General features: G+C 35.7%; 2 protein-coding genes across 2 annotated transcripts; both read right to left on the reverse strand.

Moving 5' to 3' along the window:
* Positions 1-829: 829 nt before the first annotated feature.
* LOC125280345 (gastrula zinc finger protein XlCGF57.1-like) lies at positions 830-5,990 on the reverse strand. Its single transcript, XM_048210832.1, has 2 exons — positions 5,934-5,990; positions 830-2,260 (listed from the first exon to the last, which is right to left on the reverse strand). The coding sequence occupies exon 2, from the start codon at positions 2,253-2,255 to the stop codon at positions 1,029-1,031; it is 1,227 nt and encodes a 408-aa protein (XP_048066789.1). The 5' UTR covers positions 2,256-2,260; positions 5,934-5,990; the 3' UTR covers positions 830-1,028.
* A 14,148-nt stretch (positions 5,991-20,138) lies between these two features.
* LOC125280417 (apolipoprotein L2-like) lies at positions 20,139-27,702 on the reverse strand. Its single transcript, XM_048210943.1, has 3 exons — positions 27,621-27,702; positions 22,663-22,696; positions 20,139-21,245 (listed from the first exon to the last, which is right to left on the reverse strand). The coding sequence occupies exons 2-3, from the start codon at positions 22,671-22,673 to the stop codon at positions 20,393-20,395; spliced, it is 864 nt and encodes a 287-aa protein (XP_048066900.1). The 5' UTR covers positions 22,674-22,696; positions 27,621-27,702; the 3' UTR covers positions 20,139-20,392.
* Between the last annotated feature and the right edge of the window lie 206 nt (positions 27,703-27,908).

The following is a 27,908-nucleotide window of genomic DNA, read 5'->3' on the forward strand; positions in this document are numbered from 1 at the left end:
AGCCAGTGCCACAGTTCCTCAACAGACCGTCCATACCGGCGTGATGAATACGATCCTCAACTGGATGGAACTGAAATGTATACTTTGATTGCTGCGATCCTATCAGACTTATGATAGCAACCTGATTTGTAACAAAGCACTGTTCGCCAGAGGAGAACTGGCCCCCCGACTAAGCCTGGTTTCTCCCAAGGTTTTTTTCTCCATTTTTAACACCTATTTGCCACCTGATGTCACCTGTTGGAGTTTGGCTTGCTTAGTTGGGGACACTTGACATTTGATATTCAACAGTATTCTTGACATTTATTCAACAGTGCTTTGTTCTGCCTGCATTGACACTATTCTTTAAGAGCTGCTGTGCAGCTAAAATTATATACCAGTTATCAATGTAAAGCTGCTTTGACACAATCTGCATTGTAAAAAGCGCTATATAAATAAAAGTGACTTGACTTGACTCCAGTGAATTTTCATGTGGCCCTTAAGGTAACCTATAAATCTGAAACTCTTTCCACACTGATCACATGTGTATGACTTCTCTCCAGTAAGAATTTCATGTGGTGATAAAGCGTCAATTTATGTGTGAAACTCTTTCTACGCTGATCACATGTAAAAGGCTTCTCTCCAGTGTAAATATTCATGTGTCCCCTAAGGCTTTTTCGTGTTTTTAATGGCTAAATGGTTATATTTATATAATTGATTGTGTTTATTGATATGCCATACTTCATTTTGCTGTAGCCTACAGATGAAGTTAATAATTTAACTTCGAATCTCTTGTCTTCAGTTTCTGGCCTCCTAGTGATGTGAAATAAGAGCAGGAGTTAACTCAGGGTGATTATTTTGACTTTATTTTGTATTTGATGTGCGCATCTTTGACATGGCGTCTGTCAAAAATAGGCAGGGACACTTCTGAAACGCACCGCAGCGCAGTTGGTGTAAACACGAGCATTGACTAGAGTGGCCGCGTATCAGCTTCAGTAGCCACGTCGCCGCCGCACACACACACACACACGCGCGTGCAGCACAAACGAGGCTTAAGGCTTTTCTCCAGTGTGAGTGCTCATGTGGGCTTTAAGGCTTTTTTTCCAACTGAAACTCTTTCCACACTCTTGACAGGTATGAGGCTTTTCTCCAGTGTGAATTCTCATGTGGACCTTAAGGTTTCCTGTCTCATTAAAACTCTTTCCACACTGTTGGCAGGTGTAAGGCTTTTCTCCAGTGTGAATTCTCATGTGGACTTTAAGGCTTCCTTTTTTTGTGAAACTCTTTCCACACTGTTGACAGGTAAATGGGCTCGCTCTAGTGTGATTATTCATGTGGACTATAAGGCCTTTTTTTCGATTGAAACTCTTTCCACACTCTTGACAGGTATGACGCTTTTCTCCAGTGTGAGTGCTCATGTGGGCTGTAAGGTTTCCTTTGTCACGGAAACTATTTCCACACTGTTGGCAGGTGTGAGGCTTTTCTCCAGTGTGAATTCTCATGTGGACTTTAAGGCTTCCTTTTCGATTGAAACTCTTTCCACACTGTTGGCAGGTGAATGGGTTCTCTTTAATGTGAATTCTCATGTGGCCTTTAAGGTTTCCTTTTTGTGTGAAACTCTTTCCACACTCTTGACAGGTATGAGGCTTTTCTCCAGTGTGAATTCTCATGTGGTCTGTAAGGCTTCCTTTTTGACTGAAACTCTGTCCACACTCTTGACAGGTGTAAGGCTTTTCTCCAGTGTGAATTCTCATGTGGATTTTAAGGCTTCCTTTTCGATTGAAACTCTTTCCACACTGTTGGCAGGTGAATGGGTTCTCTTTAATGTGAATTCTCATGTGGCCTTTAAGGTTTCCTTTTTGTGTGAAACTCTTTCCACACTCTTGACAGGTATGAGGCTTTTCTCCAGTGTGAGTTCTCATGTGGTCTGTAAGGCTTCCTTTTTGACTGAAACTCTTTCCACATTGTCGGCAAGTGTAAGGCTTTTCTCCAGTGTGATTTCTCATATGGACTATAAGCTTGTCTTTAAGTGTGAAACTCTTTCCACATTGTTGGCAAGTGAAGGGACTCTCTCTAGTGTGAACTCTCAAGTGGACTTGAAGGTTTCTATGTTGATTAAAAGTCTTTCCACTCTGTTGGCAGGTAAAATAACTTTTAGTTTCTGTCTTTTGAGCTCCTTTTTGTGAGGAAACCTGTTTTGATCTTTCTTCAGTCATCAAATTATAATGTTTTTCCTCTTCTTTTTCATTAAGTTCACGACTCACTTCTTTCAGTGCCATTAGGTCTGGGGCAAAAATAGACATAAAACAATTTAGACATTTAAAGCATCAAAACCAACAACATGTATGATCTATACCAGGGGTCTCAATCTTAAATTGGCTGGGGGCCGTTGCTGTGATTGACACCTCATAGGAGGGCCATTTTAACATTCAAGCACAAGGAAGCTCAAAATTTCTGAAAAACTACTCTCCTTTGCATTATTTCTCATTTACTTCAAATTTCATTACTAAAATATTTTTTGTGCCATACTTAAAACAATGTACACAGCACTGTCTATCATTGTTACATACAGCATTAGTTTTTAACAGTTGCAAATATTTTCCCTTACTTTATTTTAGCTTAATTAACATCAAAATCTTGCACTGAACAACACTGTACTGAACAAATTTTGATCTCGGAATACATTTGTACACTATTCTATTTCTTGCAGCACTTCTGCTCACACAGCTGAGCCACATTTGCCCTAGATGCCGTTTGAGGATCTGTAATGTTTATTGGTAGCATCGGACACGTTTTGGTGATTTAAATCGACGTTCGTAACTTGCGCGAGTGCTTTTACTATAATTTAGGCAATCACGCTCATAATAGAAGCGGCACAGTCGTGAAGCACCTGCGATGTGGCACGCTTGTTTTTCCAGGCGCAGAGCGGGATTTTATTTCTTATCTCCATATAAATATATCTAGAGCTAATGCAAGGAGTAGAAAACTATTTTTCTTTTGCTGAAACGTCCTAGTTATCATGGAGAGTGCAGCTAATGGTTGCACAGCAACAACAAACGCCATGGGAGCAAAAGCGTTTTGGAAAGAAGGAGAAAGCGGAGAAAGGAGAAGAAGGAACGGCCACTTATGTGATGCGATATGTGAATGGCCCCTTAATAATAATTTAGCGGGATGGATTATGTTTTATTTTTATATAAGTTGCAGGCCAGGTGGAGTGGGGGCCGTAAATGGCCTGCGGGCCGGCAGTTTGAGACCACTGATCTATAACTTATCCTATCCTATGGATCAGTCTTAATGCACAGATCCGATCTTTTGACCATATTTGATTTTTTGGCCAGCATGTTTACATTCACTTTAGATGCGACTGGTATCCGATATCTGTGTTTACATTACTTCCTGCCCCAAAATGATTGTCATTGATAGTTTTACATGCACATAGTAGACCCTCTGGTTTTGAATGGCCGCTATTAAATTCGCTATTAAAATTATTTATATATTTCATGTTGAGTGGCCACGATTACCTGAGTGGATAAGTTAACAGCTGTCAGTGTCATGGATGTTTTGCAGCGTGAATTCTGACTGAACGGATATAGACCGGAATCTAAAGATAATTTGCGTTTGATATTTTATCTACAGTTATTAGTTTTAGAATTCCATTTTTTTTTTTTGAATGAATGAATGAATTCGAGCTAGCTAGGGAGAGAGCGCGCGTGTGAGAGAGAGTAGCTACAGTTAAGCTTTTGGCTTACAAGAAAAACAACAACACGGCGGTCTCTTTCAAATTAACCAGGCAAAAGTTGAAATTCAGCTGCTGAATGTGTGCATGCAATTTCTTTCTAGAAAAATAAATAATGTTACACAAAGTTCCCACCTCAATAATAAAGCTGCGAATTTTTAGTGTGAGAGCATACAAACGATACAATCACGTCTGCTTCATAATACAACATTAAAGCTACCTTTTAGTGAGCAAACGTGTAGCCCTCGCCTTGTAATGGCTTGGATTTCCAAGGGGAATCGGATATGCGTGTTTAGACGTAGGTCGCATGTCCAGAGATCGGATATGTATCTGATTTAAAACCACATTTGGAAGTGGCTCAGATCAGATGCGAAAAAAATCGGATCTCGTGTGGATTTGTGTTTACACGTGCGCAACTAATTCCGATCTGTGTCAGATATGAGCAAAAGATCGGATTTTTTGTGCCAGTGTAAACACAGCCTATGTTACTTAAGGACCACTCTTTTGCAGAGTTAAGTTTCATCCCTAATCAAATACACCTGCCTGTAATTTTCAAGCATTCCTGAAGACTTGAGGCTGATTTATACTTCTGTGTTGCGTGTACCCCGTAGGTATGGCCTAGGCTGTGAGTGCCACACATAGCCTACGATGTAGACTGACATGCAATAGGGGTAGAGTGAGTGTTTTCAACTTCCATGGGAATGAAAAAACACTGTTTCAGGGGACACATACAGTCAAACTGCAACAAAAGTTGTTATCCATTTGCTGCTTCTCTGCATAGCCTACGGTGCATAGGTCTGACACAGAAGTATAAATCAACCTTTACGATTAAATAATGGGGTTGGGTTAAATTTTGCAGGTGTGTTTGGAGCTAAACTCTGCAGAATGGTGTCCCTCCAGGACCAGAGTTGTCCATCCCATCTACAGTAAGACTTAGAAAGTAATAAGTAATTAAATACTTTTTGGAGTAATTTGTACAGTAATCTAATTACACTATTGAAGATGTAATTAGTAATTCATTACTTTTTTAGAGTAACTTACCCAACACTGTTAAAAGTTCATATATGCAATCAATTGTTCTATGATTTGAGACCCTGGACCACAAGACCAGTCATAAGGGTCACTTTTTTGAAATTGAGATTTATACATCATCTTAAAGTTGAATAAATAAGCTTTCTAGTGATGTATGGTTTGTTAGGATATGATACAATCATTTGAAAACCTGAAATCTGAGTGTGCAAATAAATCTAAATATATACCTGAAGGCATTTTTAGAGTTGTTATTTCTGAGTGACAAACACAAAAGTAAAGACTCATAACTCAAACTATAGCAAGGAGAGTCAAAAGGTAGGTATCGTTTGATAGAACACTTTTTACTTATATATATATATATATATATATATATATATATATATATATAAATTACATTACAATGGGATATTCTCATAGGGTGAAACTGCTGATAAAATTCAAATCAAATATATTTTTCTTATAATTTTACATATCCTTTTTATTTGACATTCAATAATTACAGCAAAAGTTACAGCATTTGGAACCAAGTGAGCCTGTTTGTTTAGCACCTACAGTTAACGCCTGTGTGCTGTTTTTGTTGTAAACTCAATTTGTGCAGAGGGTGAAAGTAACGCACCAGGAGCACATTAGAGGCTTGATCTGAACGTGTGAAGTCTCAGATTTTGTATGCAAAAAGAATTATTGTGTTATCTACTTGGTTTCAGTTACTATTGGCTTTTAAAGAGAGACACGCAAACAGCAGTCCATAACATACATTCCTTACAAAAATACATTTATGGTAGAAAATGTACAAAATATCTTCATGTAACATGATCTTTACTTAATATCCTAATGCTTTTTGGCATAAAAGAAAGATTTATAATTTTGACCCATACTGTATTGTTGGCTATTGTTACAAATATACCCGTGCAACTTACGACTGGTTTTGAGGTCCAAGATCACATTTAATGGAAGCACTGAATTTTAAAGTAATGTAGTTACACATTACTACTTGTACTCACTAGAGTAATGAGTTAATAATGCTTACTCTAGCTCTAAAATAAGTCCACTTGAAAGAGTGAATGAAACGACTGAGTGAATTGGGACACTTTTCTGTAAGATTATACTTCTGTATATTCTCTATTTCTGTAGAGCTGGACATTTTAATAAGGATCAGATGACTGAATTCAGCTTTGAGAATAAAACCAACCTGTTTGTTCCTCAGTATCTTCATGTTTCACACTGAATGTTTCTTCAATCTTTATTTCTTCAAACTCCTCTTTATTAAACTCAATCTTCATGTCTTCAGTCTCCTCTTTAATAAACTCCATCTTCATGTCTTCAGTCTCATCTTTATTAAACTCAATCTTCATGTCTTCAGTCTCATCTTTATTAAACTCAATCTTCATGTCTTCAGTCTCCTCTTTAATAAACTCCATCTTTATGTCTTCACTCTCATCTTTATTAAACTCAATCTTCATGTCTTCAGTCTCCTCTTTAATAAACTCCATCTTTAAGAAAAGAATAATTAACAGAGTTATTAGTCTAATGACCCGGTTAGAGAAAAAAAACACTCAAAACTAACGCTGCAAATTTATAAACTTCATATTTAGGCATTTATAACTGATGAAAACATGATCAATTAGAGTGTTTGTTGTTGTCGTTCATGTTCACTGTTTGAGCAGCACGAGTCGTGATTCACTGAATCATTTCTCAAAGTGTTTGATTCAGTTGACTCAGAGTTGAAAAGTTCAGTTTCTCCATCATGACTCGCCAGAGACTGAACTCGTGTTCATGATAAACTGATTTATGATATATAAGCTGTGTCTCATTTCATTTAATTTCGAAGGCTGCATCCTCAAGAGGACGAATCCTGTGAAGGATGCAGTATATGGAGTGTCCTTAGCCAGAATTAAACAAAACATCCTTCGTGACACACAGGCAGGAAAGGAAACAGGAAGTATATCGTTGCTATGCCAACACGTTCACTGCAGCCTCGTTGCACTCTCAGCCAATGAATGAAAATTATTATTCGTATGTAATTTGAAAAGAAAATGTATTTACTTGTTTTATTTTGGGTTATGCTTGAAGAGCTGGCTTATGTACAACAGATATCTGTTACAGAGACAAAGGAGGAGGATAGGAAGAACAAAGTTTAAAACAAAAACAAGCTTGTAACTACTTACATTTAAACACTTTGCTTGTATGTACGTTCGCCGACGCCGCCATTTATTTTTTTCAAATAAATGACGGTTGTTAACAGCGACGCAAAGAATTGTGGACTATCTGCAGCAGCGAAAGGATACACCTCATTAGGGGTGTTTGATTCCAGGTTTTTTGGAGTCGACTCCAACTCCCGACTCCCACTGTAGGAGTCGATGGAATGGACTCCTCGACTCCATTACAGGGTCGTAAATAAGCTGAGATGGCAGTCCTTACACACTTAATTTATTTTTCCCTGACGTGAAGCCTTAAAATCCCCTCATTAAAACAACACACGTTTAGCGAGACTGTCCAAATTAGTCCAATTTAGAGATGACTTGATGAATAGACTATCAATATTGCTAATTGCCGATACCTAATTTTACTGAGAGAAAAGTCACGAAAAACATCTGTGGTCGAATATTATATCAGATTTAATAAACGAGAAAGCAGGGATTCTTTAATGAATTCATCTCATTATAATGGTCGGGGGATGGCGCTAAACGCACATGATCATCGTCTTAAAAGTGCTTGGACACGAGAGTTAAAGATACTAAAATTAATACTATACATATAAAATGCATACAATAATGTACACTTATTAATGTGTTTATTGTTGATGTGAGTTTTTATTATTTTTTATTTATGGTTAGTTTAATGGTTAACTATGTAAAATCAAACCTATAATTATTGCAATAATATAAGCTACCATCAATACTAAAGCTGACATGGAGGTATGTATAATTACAAACTAAACTCACTATGACTGTTATCTATTTCTAAAGTAAGCTATATAAATGTGTGTGACAAAGTTTCTGCGACAGCTCTCTGATGCGATTCGTCAGTGTCCGAATTCATTTCGTTCACTCCTTGCTTAGTGCACTTAACCATAGACATTATGCTCTTAACTGCCATGCATTATGAAGGCTATGGATTCGAGAATCAGTAAACAAGTGAGCGATTCCGGACACAACAACAGAGTCGACACAGAGAGTCGATTCCTGTGCTGGAGTCAACTCTGACTCTGGGGCTATTCAGAGTCGAGGAATCGACTCTTTTGGATCGATTCACCATCACTACACCTCATGCATCCTCCGAATTCCTGTGAAAGAAGGACGCATTCCAGGGTCGCGTTCGGAGAGTCCTACTTACTTTTCTGAAACAATACAGCCTCAGTGACGTATGCAACCTTCGAATGCGACCTCCGAAGGATGCAACCTTTGAAATGAGCTAGTGAGAGAGAAATGAGACGCAGGTTTACTGTTTCTCATCAGTGTATAAGCTTTATGATCCTTCATTACGGTTAGATAAACAATCACAATGTTACATTAAATAGTAAATAAACTAATTACACATCGCTTGTTTAAAACAAAACACAACTATAAATCATTGAACTGTTTCTATCGATTAAATCAGCTTAAATTCTTAAAACAAACCTTTATTCAGCAGAATCACAGCAGATGCAGGATCGCGGCGCAGTCTTATGACGTCATGTCGTCACTCCAAAATAAAAGTCCTGTTCACACACAGCATTGTCTACAATCACAGAAGTGCATAGAAATCTAACTGTTTTACCAGACAATCTTTGTATTAAAATTAAAACAGTGACAAATATGATACAAACAAACATGTTAAAAAGGTTGTATGAGTTCATTCATGGGTCAATATCACTATAAAGTGCCTTTGAGACTGCACAATTTCCAAAATAAAAATCAAGAGATTTTCCATTTAACTTCATATGTTTTGTATTAAGGAGACCTTATGCTGTTAGAAATGCTATCAGTCAAGCTCCAGCACTTTTTATAAATTAACTGCAAGCAGGCAATATACGAGCAAACCACAATGGTAATGGTCTTTTGATGATTTGTTTTTTTGGCGCTCCAAAAATATTCTTGTTGCTTTATAATATTAATATTGAACCACTGTACTCACATGAACTGATTTAAATATGTTTTTAGTTCCTTTATGAATCTTGAGAGAGGAAATGTCATTGCTGGCTATGCAGGCCTCACTGAGTCATCGGATTTGAACAAAAATATCTTAATTTGTGTTCTGAAGATTAACGAAGGTTTTACGGGTGTGGAACGGCATGAGGGTGAGTAATAAATTACATTATTTTCATTTTTGGGTGAACTAACCCTTTAATATTATTATGAAAATATAATATAAATGATAAAAATGACTTGTTTTATCAAATAACTTGTTGAGGGCAATGAGAACAATAAAAAAGTTTTTGAATTTTATGCCATTTATTAACTTTTTACACTCAGTGAAGTTAGCTGAGCAGTGTCTGGGACATGCCAAAACTGCTTACATCCAATCAAAGAAAATGGTATTTAAAAAAAAAAAAAAAAAAAAACACATTTCAAGAGACTTATTGTAATTGTATGTGTGAAAATGGTTGGCCATTTATAATAAAACCTCAGAATTTCATTATTTTGGATTATGTTCATGATGACTGAGTGAGTCTGATGGGGACAGCAAAAGGCACTTTATAGTGATATTGACCCATACGATATTGAGAGTAAAATAGAGATTAAAAATTGAAGCCGGAGTCTTAGATCTTTTTAATGATGTATAGTTTGTCAAGGTAATTACATTACATCTAACAGTAAATTTGAGCTGATTTAAACAAAGAAGCTTCAGTATGTTGGCGTTAACAGGTTAACAGGTTTATTATCTTAATTTGTGTTCTGAAGATGAACGAAGGTCTTACGGGTGTGAAACATCATGAGAGTGAGTAATAAATGACAGAATTTTCATTTTTGAGTGAACTAACCCTTTAAGCCCGAAGTGTCCCGCCGACGGGACACACAATCCCATGAAATTGTATTTATAATTAAATTACTAAGTAACCACTGCCAGGAATAACAGAAAATAGGTATAATTTTAAACCGTAGAAACTCAGCTTATGTTCCATTTTGTTCAACTCTTAACAAGTGCTGATATTATGTTTATACTGTACTATTTCTTATTCTTAGGTCGTTCTGGTGAAGGCATGGACATCCTATTTGGAAGATTTGCCAAACTGACTGTCCTCAAAGACCTGCCGTTTCCTTGCCGGGTCCCTCCGCTGAAATGCAAACGCACCGTAGAGGAGATATAAAAAAAAAATGGCACCAAGACAACAAGTAAGTACTTTATTATTTTACGTGCTTTTAACTTAATCTAAATTCTACCTTTTTTCTATCATTTTTAATTAATGTCTTTCTTATTAATTTTTTTTCAGGTTGGTGGACTTACTGGACGCATTGTGAACCTGACCGTCAGAATCAAGACCGTTGAATTCCAAGGACGACAACTAGAAACACAAAGTGCTACACTGGAAGACATCACCGGAAACCTTTGTGTCCAACTACGGGAAGCTCAAGTAGGCTTACTTTCATACGGTAAAACCTAACCTAAAACCCAATTCACACAATAATGCACAAGAGAATTCAACGGAGAATTACTTTTAACCCCAACGAAAGAAAGCACCATAGATGAAATACAACCCTTACCTGGTCTGGGTCCAATTTCGCCTTTTGAAACGAAAGATGAACCGGTAACATCTGCGGAACCATTAACCGGGCCGAGGTCACCGTGTTTCACGCAGCTGCGGAAACTGCAGATTCTGGCAACTGCACTTTGAGCCGAAAAACAAGTTCCACAGATGTGAAAACTGCAAGATGCTGCAAAAAACGGGAATCTAAAGGCAACTGCCTTTGTCAACACATGTCAATGTGTCTGGAGATCACGGAGACTGCAGCTTAAACATAAACAATTCTGTCCTTCAAAAGTTCCTGACAAATTTAAATCTCACCCACCTTCTGGAAGATGGACAGGACATAGAGGAAACTTTCTCGAATGTTGATCAATGACTCTTAACATCCAAAACGACACTGTTCTTGAGATACTCAAACTCCCCGAAGATACTGCTACTACACCGGAATCTGAATCCTCTGCGCCTGTAGATGCGCCTGTCACAGAAGGTATTGCAACGTAGGCCAGTATTGTTTAATGTTAAAGATTTTGTTCATGTTAATTCAACAGTTTCGCTGTTCAAATGTTTCACGTGCTAGACTAATTGAAGTTCCTTTTCATAGTTTTCTAATTTTCTTTTTGTTCTATTAGCCGAAGCAATTTTTATGTATTTTCAGCATTATTCTATGTTTCTGTAAAATGTTTTTGCTATTGGAATTTTTATAATTAGGCTACTCTATTTCTTTTAAAAATGTTCTTAAAACTACTTCTTTGCTTGTAATTTTTACACGTTATTGTAATAAATCGTTCTTTTTGTACAGCTATTATCTCCGGCGGTTATTACATTATATGTCTTTTCTAGATGTTGCCTATTTTAACATACAGTGGGGTTACAGTCAAACTTTAAGAAATACGGTACTGTATTAATGTGAATTTAACTTTTACAAATCTTTTGCACATACTTTAATTACACGTTGAATTTTAGAAATGATATTAGACTAAAACTACGTACCTTTGTGAAAAAGTTGTCAACTGTAGGCTACCATAAAAAGTGTCATTAATGAAACACATACAAATGACTAGAAAGACTATTAAAAATATAAAGAATCACCGATTGTCTAAACAAAACTATAACCCACTTGAACTAAGTTGTTCTCTCTTCAACTAAAATGGTAACGAAATTTAATTACAACAGTTAGACAGTATCACAAGCATCAGCCGTGATTCATCTGTAAAAGCAGGTTGAACAGAACCCCAACAAAATATTGATCCGAATGTGATACACTCAAATGTACACATTTTCAATATTGTGATTTAAAAATATATATTTCTCGTATTCTATTGTTCATTTTACATAAATATACAACCTAAATTACCTTGCTGAATGAGATTAGCACTTTTATTTTGAAAATGAACTAACGACTCTTAAACAGCAGCGCCGGGGCTTTCACTATTACTAGGGATTATGTGCGACACAGACACGTTTGCTCCTGACTCCTCGAGGTCCTGGCAGATTGCCATATGGGGAAAAAAATGCACAAAAAAAGGAATTGAAAATATTTTTTAACAAGTATCCGATTCTTAATCTTAAGTATCCGATTCCAGAATTGGAATCAATTTTCGATTCCCAACCCTAATTGTGACTGACAATGACAGCAGTGATGTCCTACAGCCAATGAGAGTGCGAGATGTGATAGAAACAAATTGGAGGAGTAATTGCATTACGGTATTCCATATAGAATCTTCTGTGATATTTCCAATGATTAATACATGTTGCATTTTCGGTTATTTGTTTTCCAGGTACAATGGAAAGCCCCGTGTTTTCTTCATGCTGCAGGAGCCTGGTGGGGTGTAAGACATGTGTAGGTGAATGGATGGCAACTTCATCTTGTTGCCTGAAGTGTAGAACAGATGACCCTGTTGTGACTGAGGTTGTGGGTCTGTCTGCTGTTCTGGATATCTTGAAGAGTTACTAATAAATATATGCATCTGTACATGATGTGAGCGTTTGTAGAATTCGTGTTCGTGGTCATTCCACGAAATTGGTGCCTTTTGCGTCCCTAAGAAATAATCAGACATAGAAGTACTATAACAACAAATAAATTTGTGATTTAAAAACATATCAATATTGTGTATTGTTTTATCAATATTACATCACAGTAAAGTCAATTAAATATCATTTTAAATAATTAAAATTGCATTTATTCTGATGAGGGTAAGGTTTTTGGCCTGTCCCTGGCTATGATTGTTCTTTTTCAGCAGGACGTTTAATTTGCAAATTGAATGCAAAATGATACAAAAAACACATTTGCATATTGTTCTAAGTATAATCTTATTGACAAGTAATGTTTTAGCATAATTATACGTTATTTTTCATAAAATATAAATCATTTATAGATGTCAGCCCTGTTACCCTCACCAAAGAACCATGTATAAATAATGTTACATTCCAGTGACAACACTTCCAGGAAGTTACATCATTTCTCAACCAGGATGCCAACAGTTTAAATAAAAATAAGTTTCTCTCTCTCTTCTATAATTTTCTATTTTTGATTTATGATTCTATTGATGATTTATGAGGTTTGGCTGAGGGGGGATATCATGTAATGTCAAACCTGTTACCATTTTTGAAGTATATATTTAAACACTTATTTATTTTATGTAACATAATCGTTATCTACAAGTAATATCCTTTCAAAGTGTATGAAATGTGCTTGTGTGATTTGGTCTGTTAGCTAGTAAATAGCAAATTAGCTTGAAATTGTCAAACCTGTTACCGTCAACCCTGTTACTTTTCCAGAGTAACAGATCTTGACATGTGGGTAACAGGAATGACAGTCACCTTAGCCACACTGATTTTCTGATTTGTCTGTGTAAATTTGAAACATTTTAAAAGGTCATCCCATGTGTATTATTTATCTAATGTCTTTATTATTCATTGTGGGTGGCATATGAACATCAGTTACATATTTTAGTTAGTATTTTTAGTATTGCTGGTACACTGAATCTCATAATTAAAGTATTAACTATTTAAACAGTTTTAACATTGTGTTAATTTTATTTAGATTTTATATTTTCACTATAATACACTTTCACAGATGATAGTAGCATGCCATTAAGAATAAATAGAGAATGTACAGACAAAAGTATAGAATAGCTATAGATCAAGAATAGATATAGAACAAGTATACTACACAAGACCTAGATTTATCCTTGTGGAATTCAACTTAAATATAAGGTTAAGGTTTTTCGTTTATGATTACATTTCAGGCAACATCAAACAGGAAGAAAACGTTCCAAAAGACACCACAAAAAACAACTGTCCTTTTGTCACGCCTGGAAAGAGAGCTGCAAAAGGAACGTAAAGAGAAGGAGAAATTCAAGAAGAGATACCAACGACTAAAGAAAAAAACACTGTCCCCAAAATCCAAGTTCAACCGTGAGCTACACACTTTGCCCAAAGTTGTTAGAAGACGTATAGTTTTCCATACTGCCCTAACCAAAGACCTCAGTGACCGGTATCACAATGCCAATGGTGAAAAAGAGAAGCAGTTAATTGCAAAAATATGTGCAGGTGGAAAAATAGTACAGAAGTACAGGCTTAGAAAGTATGCTCAGGCGGTTTTGGGGTTCTCAAAGAAAAGGTGGAAATACTCTGACAAAACCCCACTCACATTCACACGAGAAGGAAACACTCGGACAGCAGATGCAATAAAAGACTGCGTGAGGCTGTTCTTTGAACGGGATGATGTGAGCCGTTTGACTACTGGAAGGAAGCAGACAAAGACAAAAAGCAAACTTAAAAAGCAAAAACGATTCCTCATTGACACAATGAGAAATGCGCACAGGAAGTTCTTGGCAGAATACCCAAACAGAATAATTTCTTATTCTTTATTTTGTCACCTGCGTCCATTTTGGGTAGTCAATCCAAGCCTGTCTGAGGGAGAGGCTTGTTTGTGCAAGATGCATGAAAACCTTGGCTTCATCACAAACAAGCTCTACCACCTGAAGCTACTAAAACACTGCAACACTGAGGAGTTAGTAGAACAGGTTGTGTGTAACTCCAAGAACAAGAAGTGCATGTATGGCCAGTGTGAAGGGTGTAAGCAGAATGGTTGTCCTGTTATTACACCATACAATCCAACAGCCCTTGTTTCATATTCCCAGTGGATAACAGAAGAGAAGCAAAGATCAGAGAGTGGCAAAACTCAGTCATTCAAAATCACTGGCAAAAAAATAGATGGAGACCACCACGGAAGCCCTCATTGACTTGTTCAATGAACAGTTGTCAAAATTCAAGCGCCATATTTTTAACATCAGCCATCAATTTGCCTTCACCAGAGCACTCAAGAAAGAACTGTCCAGTCATGAGTGCATAATACATGTGGACTTTTCAGAGAATTACGGATGTAAATATGGCTCTGAAGTCCAAGCTGTGCATTTTGGTGCTTCACATCAACAAGCCACACTACAAACTGGTGTTCTATACCCAGGACCAAATGCCACACCTCTCTGTTTCTGCACTGTGTCCTCATCCAGACAAAAGGGCCCACCTGCAATTTGGGAACATCTCAGGCCTGTGCTAAACTACATCAGACAGGAGTACTCTGCTGTGAAGGTGCTGCATTTTCAAAGCGATGATCCCTGCACACAATACCGCCAGCGTGGAAACTTGTACCTATTTTGCACAGAACTGTACAAAAGAGGCTTCGCACAAGGCACATGGAAATTTTTTGAAGCAAACCATGGCAAGGGGGCTCCTGATGGAGTCGGAGGTGTGCTTAAAAGACAAGCAGTTGATCTTGTCAAGCAAAGGCCATGACATACCAGATGCAAGGGCACTGTTTTCAGCACTGTCCAAAACACAAACCTCCATCAAGCTGTTTTATGTGGAGGAAGAGGATATAGAGAAGGCAGTGCAGGCCATGCCTCAAAACATCCAACCAGTTCCCTCAACCATGCGCCTACATCAGGTTGTGACACTGGCAAGAGGTAACCTGATCTGCCTGTGATGTCAGTTGCATGTGTGTAGCTATGAAGAGGCTTGAATGCCAATGTCCTGGCTCCCAGTCCTTCAGTTTTCTGTGTGACCAAACTCCAATCCAACACAGTTCAATTGACTGGACCAGTTCAGAGGTCATTGGAAAGTGGTGTGTAGTCAGATATGACAATGACCTTTATCCAGGAATTGTGATGGCAACAGATGACTCCTATGCCCAGGTTCAAATGCATGCACAGTGCAGGTTCGAAATAAATTCTTTTGGCCTAACCGAGATGATGTGCTCTGGTACCTGTATGATGATGTGGTTCGTTTCATCCCTGCTCCCCAGCCAGTCACTGCCTGCCATACAGAGATCCAGAGAGATATATGGTTGGAGCTTACTCAGTAAAATGAGTAATTTCTCTGTCGATTTGCCTTTGCTGATATTTCTAACATCCTTAATAGGTTTTTCACTTTCATTTTTGTGCTCTTAGTTGTTGTTCTTAGTTTGTTTTGAATGACTGTTCTGTTTATTACACTGTAAGTTTTTAAATCTCATTTGTTGTGGTGAAATGTGTTCCCTCCTTTGATATGAAAACAAGCCTGTTCACATTCTCTTTTATCAGCTACAAAAAATGTAAGCTTATAAGCTAACAGTTTTTCTTTTCTTTTTTCCCTTTTTCCTTATTGCAACTCCTGTTATGTGCTGGCTGTTGTTATTTGGTTTTAATGCTGCCAGTTGGTTTTGTTAATGACTAGGGTAAGCTGATTAGTCTTAATAAACATTTTTTTTAAAATCAACTAATGCATCCATTTCAACTAATTTTCAATAATGCATCAATGTACGTGCAATTACAAACAAGCTGTAGGGTGAAATCTTCACCACAATCTTGCAGTGTTCAAACCAGTGTGAAACCAAATTTCAGCATCAAGATCTCAAGGTCTGGTTTCAGATGATCACAGGAAGACCCACATCTGATCATCTTCCTTGCCTGAATAATTAACCCAGATCATACATATTTTAAGTTCTGTGAGGGGACACACTGAAACAGACAAAACAGATGGACGGATGAGTCTAATGGGTCTACAGTACCCTTAAAACATTAGATCTCTTAGAAATTGAATGTTTCAGTAATAAAGCTATGCAAAGTGAATGCAAAATAATATAATGTAAATTAAAAAGTAAGAAACTTTACAGTTATTATGTAAACAAATATGTAGAGTGTATGCTGAAGAATGTGTGTCCCGTCATCCCTGTTACTCTGGTCAGTCCTGTTACCATTATGTCAATCCTGTTACTGTCATTAATTTCATAAATAATGTAAAAATAATATTTGAAATGGCCTTCCAAGTTTTTCAGTTGTAACAATCACATTATTTTGTTTTGGACAAAGTCCTTCTTTTAATATCTCTCTTGTAAATATATATATTTTTCTTAATTGACAGGTGATCAGCATTCAACTGTGACAATTTTATTTTGGACAAATATCTCTCTTAATTGACAGGTGATCAGCCTTCAAAATTAGGATGTTTTTGGTCATCTGAATGACAAAATATAAAGATTTGTTTAAAAAATACCAAATTTGAAACAGACCCCAGTGAAAAAATGGGACAAAAATACTTGCTCATATATGTAAAAACTATTACATAGTTCTAATTAAAACTGTAGTATATAGTGATGATTATGTCTGTAAGCAGGGTTGACAAAAATATCAAAACATGAGGAAGAAAAGTAGTAATAAAATAAAAAATTATATAGCCTGAAGATGGCCCAATACAATTTCTTGTTCATTTTAAGTTGTCTTCATTCCATATATATATATATATATATATATATATATTTTTTTTTTTTTTAAATTAAACTTGTTTATATTTTTACATTTTTCAAAGTTGAAAAGGCACCGATTTCGTGGAATGACCCAGTTATCGTTTTTTTGTAATGCCTCCTTTTTATTTTATTTCAGTTAATGACAATGTTTTTCCCACCTAGTTTTAGTTTTTTCATTCGTTTTCGTTAACGATTATAACCTTGGTGTAGGCAAGTTCATTTGCTTGTATGTGGCATAAACTCATTGGTATGGTCTATCTTTATAGGTGCACTAAATGTAATATTGCGAGCTCACACATTTTATCCATTTGATCTAGCACTTTTCAAATTTATCTTGGAGATCTCCAGCTCTGCACATTTTTGTTTTTCAGTGAACACTCAATTACAGTTTTGCCATTTCTATTGAGCTGATGAGTTGAGTGAAGGGTTTTAGATGAGGGAGAAAAAATGTATAGTGGGTGTTGTGGCAAATTCGATGTCCCTTCAGTTCTGGTCTCAAAGAAAACCCTCAGAGACGAATCTCCAGGTCCCAGGAGTTTAATTTTATTGACAAGTAACAAAGTGAGATGCCAGCTCTACATCTGAATCTCTCTAGCCAGGGAACATTTTTTATACATTTTTCTTATCTGTTAAATCACACCAAAGTAGTATCATTGGCTGGTAAGATCGACCCCTACAGTTTTTGTTTTTTCTTACATGATGTCATTTACAGGTGCTCTCTTCCCCTTCTCTTCCTGGAGTCTCCCAAGTACTCCCCAACATTTTCACCACAGTCACTTCTCCAATTAAACTGCAGGTATTGCTTAGGCAAGAGATAAATCTTCTTGTGAGAGTGGCCGACTGCTAACTAGTGGTCCTCCTTTTCACTACCAAATGGCTGCTCCTTTATGTGAATGCACTCCAGAAGAGGTCAGAGTCAAACATCACTGCCCACAGTTTTTACTAGGGAAGAGTAAAAGACTCCTAAACAATCTAGGGTGTCAACAAGATCAAAAACAAATCAACAAGCATGTGCGTGGAATGTCTTTGCCTTGCTCATGGTTGTCATGGTTATGTAGAATATAGAATAACACAAGACGCGTCACTCGTATTGTTTTGAATGGGAGAAAGTGCAACGTGCAATATGGCGGAATAAGTCCCGCCTTCTAAATAAGAGCCAATCGCCGACTGGTAAAGTCATCACGTCACTGCAGCGGCCACACCTGCATGCCCAAGAGGTGTGAATGACTTGTCTTAAAGGAACTTTGATTAAACTCATTATAGTTATTATAAGATGCTTAACAGAGGTACCCTGGCTCTGCTGTTGGGACTGATATTGGGTTTTTGAGTTCACATGCTCAACACATATGTCTGTGATTGGCCACAAAGCTCAATGCTGTAATAAACGCATAATAAATGTTGTAAAAGCCTCCTGTGGGCTGGTGCTGAAAATTAGCATGTGTGCTAAGCAAGTGCATATGATTCGTCCAATGTCACTGAGATGTCCATGTCAAATAAAAATTGAATAATAATAATAATAAATATCAATGCTCTTCACAGAGCGCTTACACAAACACTCATGGGAACGTTATAAAGCAGCCAGCTACTACAGAACGGCAGATTAAATGAACAAAAATCTTTGGCAGGACCAATGCAGGAAAAAAAACAAACAGTCAGCCTAATTCATTAATTAAGCTCATGGATAATGAGTGGATCATACACTGCTTCAGTGTAAGTTTTTAACACCTGTGAGATTCATATATGTAAATATGACCAATAATTTATAACTATATATTTTTCCATTACTTTAACTCATCAAAATAAGTTAAGCAATTTTCAACTTTTTTTTTTTTTGTAAGTTACACAAGATTTAATTAATTTTCAGTTTAATGTAATTGAAATTACTTAAATAACCAAGTACATTGAACTTACAAGTTTAAAGGGTTAGTTCACCCAAAAATGAAAATTCTGTCATTTATTACTCACCCTCATGCCGTTCCACACCCGTAAGACCTTCGTTAATCTTCAGAACACAAATTAAGATATTTTTGTTGAAATCTGATGGCTCCGTGAGGCCTTCATAGGGAGCAATGACATTTCCTCTCTCAAGATCCATTAAGGTACTAAAAACATATTTAAATCGGTTCATGTGAGTACAGTGGTTCAATATTAATATTATAAAGCCACGAGAATATATTTGGTGCTCCAAAAAAACAAAACAAAATAACGACTTATTTAGTGATGGCCGATTTCAAAACAATGCTTCAGGAAGCTTCAGAGCATAAATGAATCAGTGTGTCGAATCAGCGGTTCGGAGCGCCAAAGTCACGTGATTTCAGCCATTGGCAGTTTGACATGAGATCCGAATTATGATTCGACACAAAAGATTCATAACGCTCCAAAGCTTCCTGAAGCAGTGTTTCGAAATCGGTCATCACTAAATAAGCCATTATTTCGGGGTTTTTTGGTGCACCAAAAATATTCTCGTCGCTTTATAATATTAATATTGAACCACTGTACTCACATGAACTGATTTAAATATGATTTTAGTACATTAATGGATCTTGAGAGAGGAAATGTCATTGCTCCCTATGGAGGCCTCACGGAGCCATCGGATTTCAACTAAAATATCTTAATTTGTGTTCCGAAGATGAACGAAGGTCTTACGGGTGTGGAACGACATGAGGGTGAGTAATTAATGACAGAATTTCCATTTTTGGGTGAACTAACCCTTTAAGGCAGCATTTTTTTATTGTGTATTATAGTTATTATAGATTGAATAAAAAAGTAATACTGAAATGAATATTTGGTTTATTTTTGCTTCAGGTCCCCTCGATTTCAAATACCTTCCTCTTAAAGATCACACAATTTGGTAAATACTAGATTAGATGTTTTTATTTTGGTTTTTACATTACAAAACAGTAACATGCACAACAAAAACAGCAAATAAAAAGGTTGTCCATAGAATGTCATAAGATATAATGAGATCTAAACTCGAGTGCAAGTGGCTTATACAAAGACTGTTTGCAAATAGTTTATCCAATTTCATACAGAACCAGAAAAAAAGAAGAAAAAAGACAAGGATTATTAAGACTACAATAATTACATGTTACAAAATAATTGAAAATCATATATATATTCAACCTTATTTTGTTGCCAAGTTTTTAAAGATTTCAGTTTAAAGAGTCAGTAAATTGACAACACCAAACAGAGCAGTTCAATGATCTTCTTGACTGATTTGTACAGCTTTGTTAATAGCGTCTCTGGCACATTTAGTTTCATCCAGAGTATTCTGAAATTGAGCAGCTGTTTCTCTCATTTGATAAATAAATTTCACAGTTTCTGATTTTATTTCTTCTGCTTTTCTCTTTTTGTCTGATTTCATTTCAGAGAGTTCTGTTGAATTACAATAAATAGTGTAAACATCAAGAACAAAAAACAGAGCTGAAATTGTCATAGATAGTTTCCCAACCACTTGAAGTGCTTTGGTAGCTCTTGCGAACACTTTCCCAATTTTAGTAGTTCGAAGTATAGATAAAAGTTTTTTAACGCTTGAAATGGTTTTCAGGGCTTTCACACTTGTCAGTAGTGCTTTATTTTGATGAGAATACATTGGCTCAATTTTCTCAAGCTTTTCTATGGTTTCAGAAATTGTATTCAGATGCTGAATCATTGGGTTGATGGTGTTCTGGAAATCATTGATGATCTCCTCAATAGTCTGGCGCTTGTTGCTCTGCTTGAACATGTTAGTGATGTTAGATGCTGCCCCTATTACTCCTCCAGCTACTCCAACACCCATTGCAGTAACACCAGCAGCACCAGTAATAGCTATAGACGCACCAAATGTAAATGGGGCCAAAGCTATACCCAGCAATGTAAGTCCTCCTGCTGCTCCTATTGATGCTCCCACCAAACTGCCCATCGTGGTGTTTTTGTGCATGGATTCAAGTTCATCAGTGATGTCATTCAGTTTCTTTATTAGATCTTTGAGAGTTTGATGATTTCTGTTGTATTCTGTGTTCAGTTTCTTAATGCTTTGGTGCAGTTTGTCACTGAGATCTTCAAATTTCCTGAAATATCAAAACTTTTTGTTAGAATTAGACGACAATTGTTTTTGTTTTTTTACCAACCTTAACACAAAGGGTACAAGTTCTATTAACTATTTACAATTGGCATGCTATACTTTTGCAATATAGCAAACTAACAACACTAAGCCAAAACTTTATATTAAGGGCCTCACATATTCTTATTATATTCTTTTTGTAAATTTTTAACACAAAAAAAGTTGCGGACTGCAGCTTTAATATATATATATATATATATATATATTTTTTTTTTTTTTTAACAAAGAAAAGAAATGCACAAACAAAAAATAATACAATAATCTATGTAAAACAGTCACCTTTAAGGATTAGTTCACTTTCAAATGAAAATTACTCCAAGCTTTACTCACCCTCAAGCATCCTAGGTGTATATGACTTTATTAATAAATATCCTAATGCATCCAAGTTTTATAATGGCAGTGAACAGGATCAATGAGTATGAGCTGAAGAAAGTGTCTCCATCCACATTCATCCATCATGTACTCCACATGGCTCCGGGGGTTAATAAAGTCCTTCTGAAGCAAAGTGATGTGTTTGTGTAAAAGAAAATCCATATTTAACAAGTTATGCAGTAATATATCTAGCTTCCACCAGACCGCCTTCTGTAAGTTGAATAGAAGAGGCGTAGGACATAGTGTAAGCTTTTATATTTAATATTTTACTTCATAACTTGTTAAATATGGATTTTTTTTTTACACTAACACATCACTTTGCTTCAGAAGGACTTTATTAACCCCTGGAGCTATGTGGAGGTTTATGATGGATGGATGTGGATGGAGACTCTTTCTTTAGCTCATACTCATTGGTCCTGTTCACTGCCATTATTAAGCTTGGATGTGTCTGGATATTTATTAATATCCTGAATATATAGAAAGAATAAAGTAATATACACCTAGGATGCTTGAGGGTGAGTAAAGCTTGGAGTAATTTTCATTTGGAAGTGAACTAATCCTTTAAAGTGTCTACAAGTATCATGTGAAATTAGTTCATATACACTAGAGTTGTGTGGAATTTGGGTAAATTAAGCAAGATTTGCTGTGATGCCACAATCATGTTTTGTGGTCTGTAGAGCTGCTGAATATGTTATTTTGCGGATATCAATATAAACTTCTCTCATTTTTGTCTAAAAGTGTATTGCAATGCATCCAGCAACTGTGTTAAATAAAAATGCAATTATTTATAATTTAGTTCATTTATAGGTAATTTGATTTTAAAATGATAAAAATTAATTAAGATTATTAAAATGTTGTGATAATTATTTGTAGTTAATGTTAACTAATGTAGTTAGCTAATGTTAACAGTGAAGCATTGTTGTAAATTATGTACTTTGATTAAAAAGGTAATAAAGAAGATAAAATCAAAGCTTTGAACAAGAAATACTTACTGCTCAGACATCTCATATGGTCGATTAATTTCACCTGTATTGGACATTAAACATTTTCCAAGATTACTCAAATGATAATGCAAAACTAAATACAGTACTGCAATAAAAGTATGAGATAATGTACAGTTGTGCTCAAAAGTTTACATACCCCTGCAGAATTTGTAAAAATGTGGAGGATTTTTAACTAAATGAGAGGGATTGATGTGATTTCATATTTCGTACTGTCCTATGCTATCTCACATAACACGTTTACATATAGTCCACTAGACAAAATAATGGCTGAATTTATAAAAATGACCCTGTTCAGAAGTTTACATAGGATTGAATCTTAATACTGGGATGCTAACGATTAATAGACGATTGATCAGTTGTGAATAATAATTTTAACCCTTGTATACTGTTGCAGGTCAATTTGGCCTATTTTGATTTGAGTTGTAGGAAACATCAGTTATGTTTTGTTTTTTCTTGAAATTCTATGACTTTTTCCTCATTTAAGGTCATGAACATGCACTCAACATGCCCTGAACATACAGCAAACTCAAACTCCCCTGAAAGACAAACTTGGGCAAGAAGGGCCTGATAAGATGTTTTTTTGCTCTGAACTATGAGCCACATGGAAATGCAGAGGCAATAGAAAAAAACCTTAGCCCTTAAAACAGACTTGCCTGCATTCATCTATAGACAAACTGTTCTATGAATTAACATGGATCCCAGGACATTGTGTGTATGATTATACATTTATTGTAAAGCGTCTTTTGTATGGTATTTTTGTTTTATGCATATTTTATGATAAGAACCAATTGTTAACATAAACTGACCAATAGCAAGGCTGCATAATGAATGCATTGGACTGAGCATGCAATATTTTCCATGACTGAACCATGTGTGTAGTACGTGACAGGAGTTTGAATGTCTGAACCGCTGTGTTCTGTTTATGCTTGCTATGATTATAAAAGGCTGCTAAATGAAAGTGTTTTAAAGTGGACTAAATCGGAAGAGATTTTTTAAAAAAGGGCTTTGAGAAATGTTCTAATGGACTCTGTGGACTGTTATGCAGTTGAATTGTTTTTTACTGATTATGTGATGTAGTTTTTGTGTTGTTTGTTTTTTCCGCTAAGCCCCGCCCTCCTTAGTTACTGTTGCTACGCCTGTCAAGCTTTTGCCCCTGGCAAGTCATTTACAGTATGTATGCACCGGTGTCAGACATTTTCAAGGAGATAATTGGTCATTTTTGGCGAACAGGTGAAATATCTGAGAGAGCAAGACAAAAGGGACTGCAGTATGCATTCGAGGGATATATCCACGACATAATATGCAACCGATTAGAAAATAATTTGATCAAAATTGAAGCTAAAGCTCCCAGCGAAAGCAGCAGCCGCCTCATACGCTGACCATTCAAATGGGAAACACAATTTATTGAGGAAAAGCTTTGTTCATCCACAGCAGGTTAAGTGAAATTTGTGAAAATAACCTAATAATTATAAATCAAACAGCTTATCCATAAGTCTTGTGGAATAAACACAAGACAGTAGCCTGACCACTTTGCAATGATAACATTCTCCCGCTTATAATTTTAGCACGCCAGGCTAACGTTACACCATCTTGCCTTTATTCATCTTATTTGACGTTCAAATATATGCATTATGAACAAAGAACCGTCATTATTTCCAAGTAATGATGTGCTGAGTTAGCTAGCTAGCTAAACTACCCGTCAGATTGTCTCACTCGGGCTTACTGCATGTGCGCACATCAATATTACATCATTGTTGTCGTGATAAATAACACAAAATTACTGTACTTGCATTATTGTTAAGGGTAGGTTTAGGGTTGGTGTAGATGTAGACATTATTAAAGCACAATCTGATAAGTAGCATTTTTCGCTATCGATTTATACTTGTTCTGACAATTAATGCTATTGTGCTACCACTACTGTAGGCTACTTATAATATAAGGGTAGGTTTAGTGTTGGGGTAGGTGTAGATGTTAATAAAGCCATAAACCACATTAATATCACGCTGGAAGCACAGTCTGATAGGTAACGTTAGCATTTTTCGCTGTCAGATTTTGCTAACGTTACCTACTGTTTCAATGGGAGGTAGCAAAATTGTCAGAACACGGGCATTTCTCCCATTGGGTTTTAGGTTTCGGGAAGGGAAAAAAATTCCACCACCCCGTCCAAACTTTTAGGATACCGGGTATCAGATTTACACAATCCCTGAGCACAACGCTTCGGCATGTTTCCCTCGCTCGAAAGCTTGACAGACCTCCCGCGCCTAGTTATGGTTGCTAAACCACGATTGGCCTGTGGCGGTTTTCGGGCGTGGCTTAGCGAAGGGTCGATTGTGAGCAATGTAAAGATATGTTTGTGTGAAGGGAAAGGGTGTTTGAAAGATGAAAAACTGGGTCAATACACGCACGTTGTTTAAGCAATTTATGAAGTATGCTGTGATTTATTTTGAGTATCATACGATATACTAAATTGCTGCTAGTTAGTTAAAGTTATTGATTGATTAAGAGCAAATATATTATATATATAATATATATACATTACACATAATTATATATACCTACATACACATATACACACATATATACACATATATACAGTTATGATACAAATATCCACACACATTATTTACACATATAATATATTATAATATTTATATAAAAAATATCCAATTACATTAGGACTGTGTTAGTTATCACAATAATACAATATAATATCCTCCTTATTATAAACATTCTAATATATCCTGGTATTTATAATGATCATGTAATATATAACCATATCCTATTATATTGTTAAACCATAGTTTTATAATAACACTAGTAACAACAACAATAATGACAATGATAGTAATAATAATCTCTTCTACCATCACAATAACAATACATCACCAGTGCTATGACTAAATTAATAGTGCAATTTTGTGGTAAATTACAATATAGTGGTCATGTATTTATCTGCTCATGTCATTATTATTATTTACTCAGCTATGTAATCATATCCTGTTCTGTTGTAATTATATCACCATTTATAATACCAATATTAAAAATAAGAACAATTATGATCATCACTACTACTGTTTTTATACAGTAATAATTAACCCATAATCACAATGCCGAGTACACCAAGATCTCTCCCTCAGCCTTGTATTTTGTCAACACCATTTCTTTGTATCTTGATTTAAAGCGGTGGATATTTTGGGCATTGCTTGAGCTGTATCCCCAAACCATTCCAAAGTTTGACACCACACGGGTAACGACGGCGTAAATGACTGGTCATATAGAGCATACGGCACTCGCATTGAACTAAGTTTAGGGGAAGCCAGAATGCGTATCCATCGACAGAAACATATATTAGCCAAACTCTCTCTGTCTGTTTTATTTATTTTCTACAAACCATATTATAGATTACGTATGCATCGTCTGATATAAGATGAACCGCAGTGCAAGTGCATGCCGAACCGAGTGTGCAGAATGGTACGGTTTGATTTTTTACTGAGAACTGTTTTACCCCTGGTATAACAAGCTCATACTGTACATCCTGTTCATAAATTTATCTGTTATTTTATGTTTATTTAGATTTATCAGAGCTATATTACAATCTCCACAGATGAATAGTATTTTGTTACTTGTTATAGAAAACTTTTTTCTCTCCATACAATCAATAAATGACTCCATACGTGATTTTGTTAACAAAGGAGCTTTGTAATGAATACTGATGATACTTTCCAGGTTTTTGACTTTTCTCCATAGCTTCATGTCCTGTTCCTACTTCCGGATTCACTCTATCATTCCTCATTGTGTATTTGTATGTATATGTGTGTGTGTGTGTGTGTGTGTGTGTGTATGTATGTGTTTGTTAGTTTAGTTATGTGTTAATGATCTAGTTAATAAAATTTGCGCACTAAACATATTTGGTTCTGGTTCCCTGTCTTCTAATAAGTTATCACTTAACTGATTTAGATCTTGTTACAAGAAACTGTAAATGCGAAGAAAGGATTATTTTTCTGTGGCCATGAAAAATACCCTTCTCTTAGAATGAATTAATAATCAATTCTGAGTAATTGCAATGTATCAATTTAATCTGAGAAAGTGTTTCATTTATTCATAATTAATCATAATAAATTATGAATCATTAATATTTCCTCTTTGAGCTAAGATTGCTACATTGTTAACATCAGTTAACACACTGCGAACTAACATGAACAAACAATGAAGATCTGTATTTTTATTAACTAACATTAAGCAAAGATTAATAAATGCTGCAGGAAATTGCTCATGATAGTATATTTAAGTCATGTTAACAAATGAAACCTTACTGTAAAATGTTACTGGATTTTTTAAATACCATATAGATTTGTATAGCATATTTTCCTAAATGTGTTCAAAAGTAATTCTTGAAAGTGTAAAGATTCAAATTATAGCAAGTATTAAAATCTTGCCTTTATAAGAATGTGAAACCTCTGTCACTGTTGTGCTTAGATTGTACTTCTTATATCTGCAGCCTCTTGACCAGACAGACACAGCAAGAGCTGAGCCGAAACTAACTCCCGAGAAAACAGCATTGGAAGATCGAATTAGAGGGATATTTTAGGGTTTAGTTATAAAATTTAAATTTACTTTTGTTATTTGACCCTTAATATTTCAATTTCACAAAGAAACATGTAGCATTTTGTCTTAAATTTCATTTTATTCAAAATCATAGAAAACAAGTATCATGAATCATAACACATCATGAGTTGAGTGAATTGTAACATCCCTAGTTTGCATATTTTCCGCTGATATTCTTGGATACTAATGATAAAATGGCCTGAACAGGCAATCTCATAAATGAAGAAAATACAAGGTTTTTTATTCATCCATCATGCCAAGATTTAAAAATAATTAAATAAATAAAATGTGCCAGAGCAAACAATTGCCCAAAAATGTATTTAAAAGAAATGATGACTCACACTGCACTGAAGGATGAAGTCAAATACTGTGATCTGAAACACTTCTGTTTAGTAAGGTCACCCGTCTGTGGTGTATGGTCTTTCAAACCCTACAGAGAAGGAGAGACAAAAATCAGGATTTTATGAAATTTTATTTCACCTGCTGAATTAAAACCACTGTAAGTACTAGCACACACACATAATGTCTTTAAGGTTTTGAATTTGTTAATCAGTATTCTTCCTAACTTGTTAATTTATTAGTTCAAAATAAACATTTTAATTCAGAAACATACACTATTAAGATCTTTT

This window comes from Megalobrama amblycephala, linkage group LG1 (assembly GCF_018812025.1).
Source record: "Megalobrama amblycephala isolate DHTTF-2021 linkage group LG1, ASM1881202v1, whole genome shotgun sequence".
Lineage (NCBI taxonomy): Eukaryota > Metazoa > Chordata > Actinopteri > Cypriniformes > Xenocyprididae > Megalobrama > Megalobrama amblycephala.

Excerpts from the sequence above, each read along its gene's own strand:
- LOC125280345 (XM_048210832.1), bottom strand. The coding sequence starts at position 2,255 with ATGGCACTGAAAGAAGTGAGTCGTGAACTTAATGAAAAAGAAGAGGAA.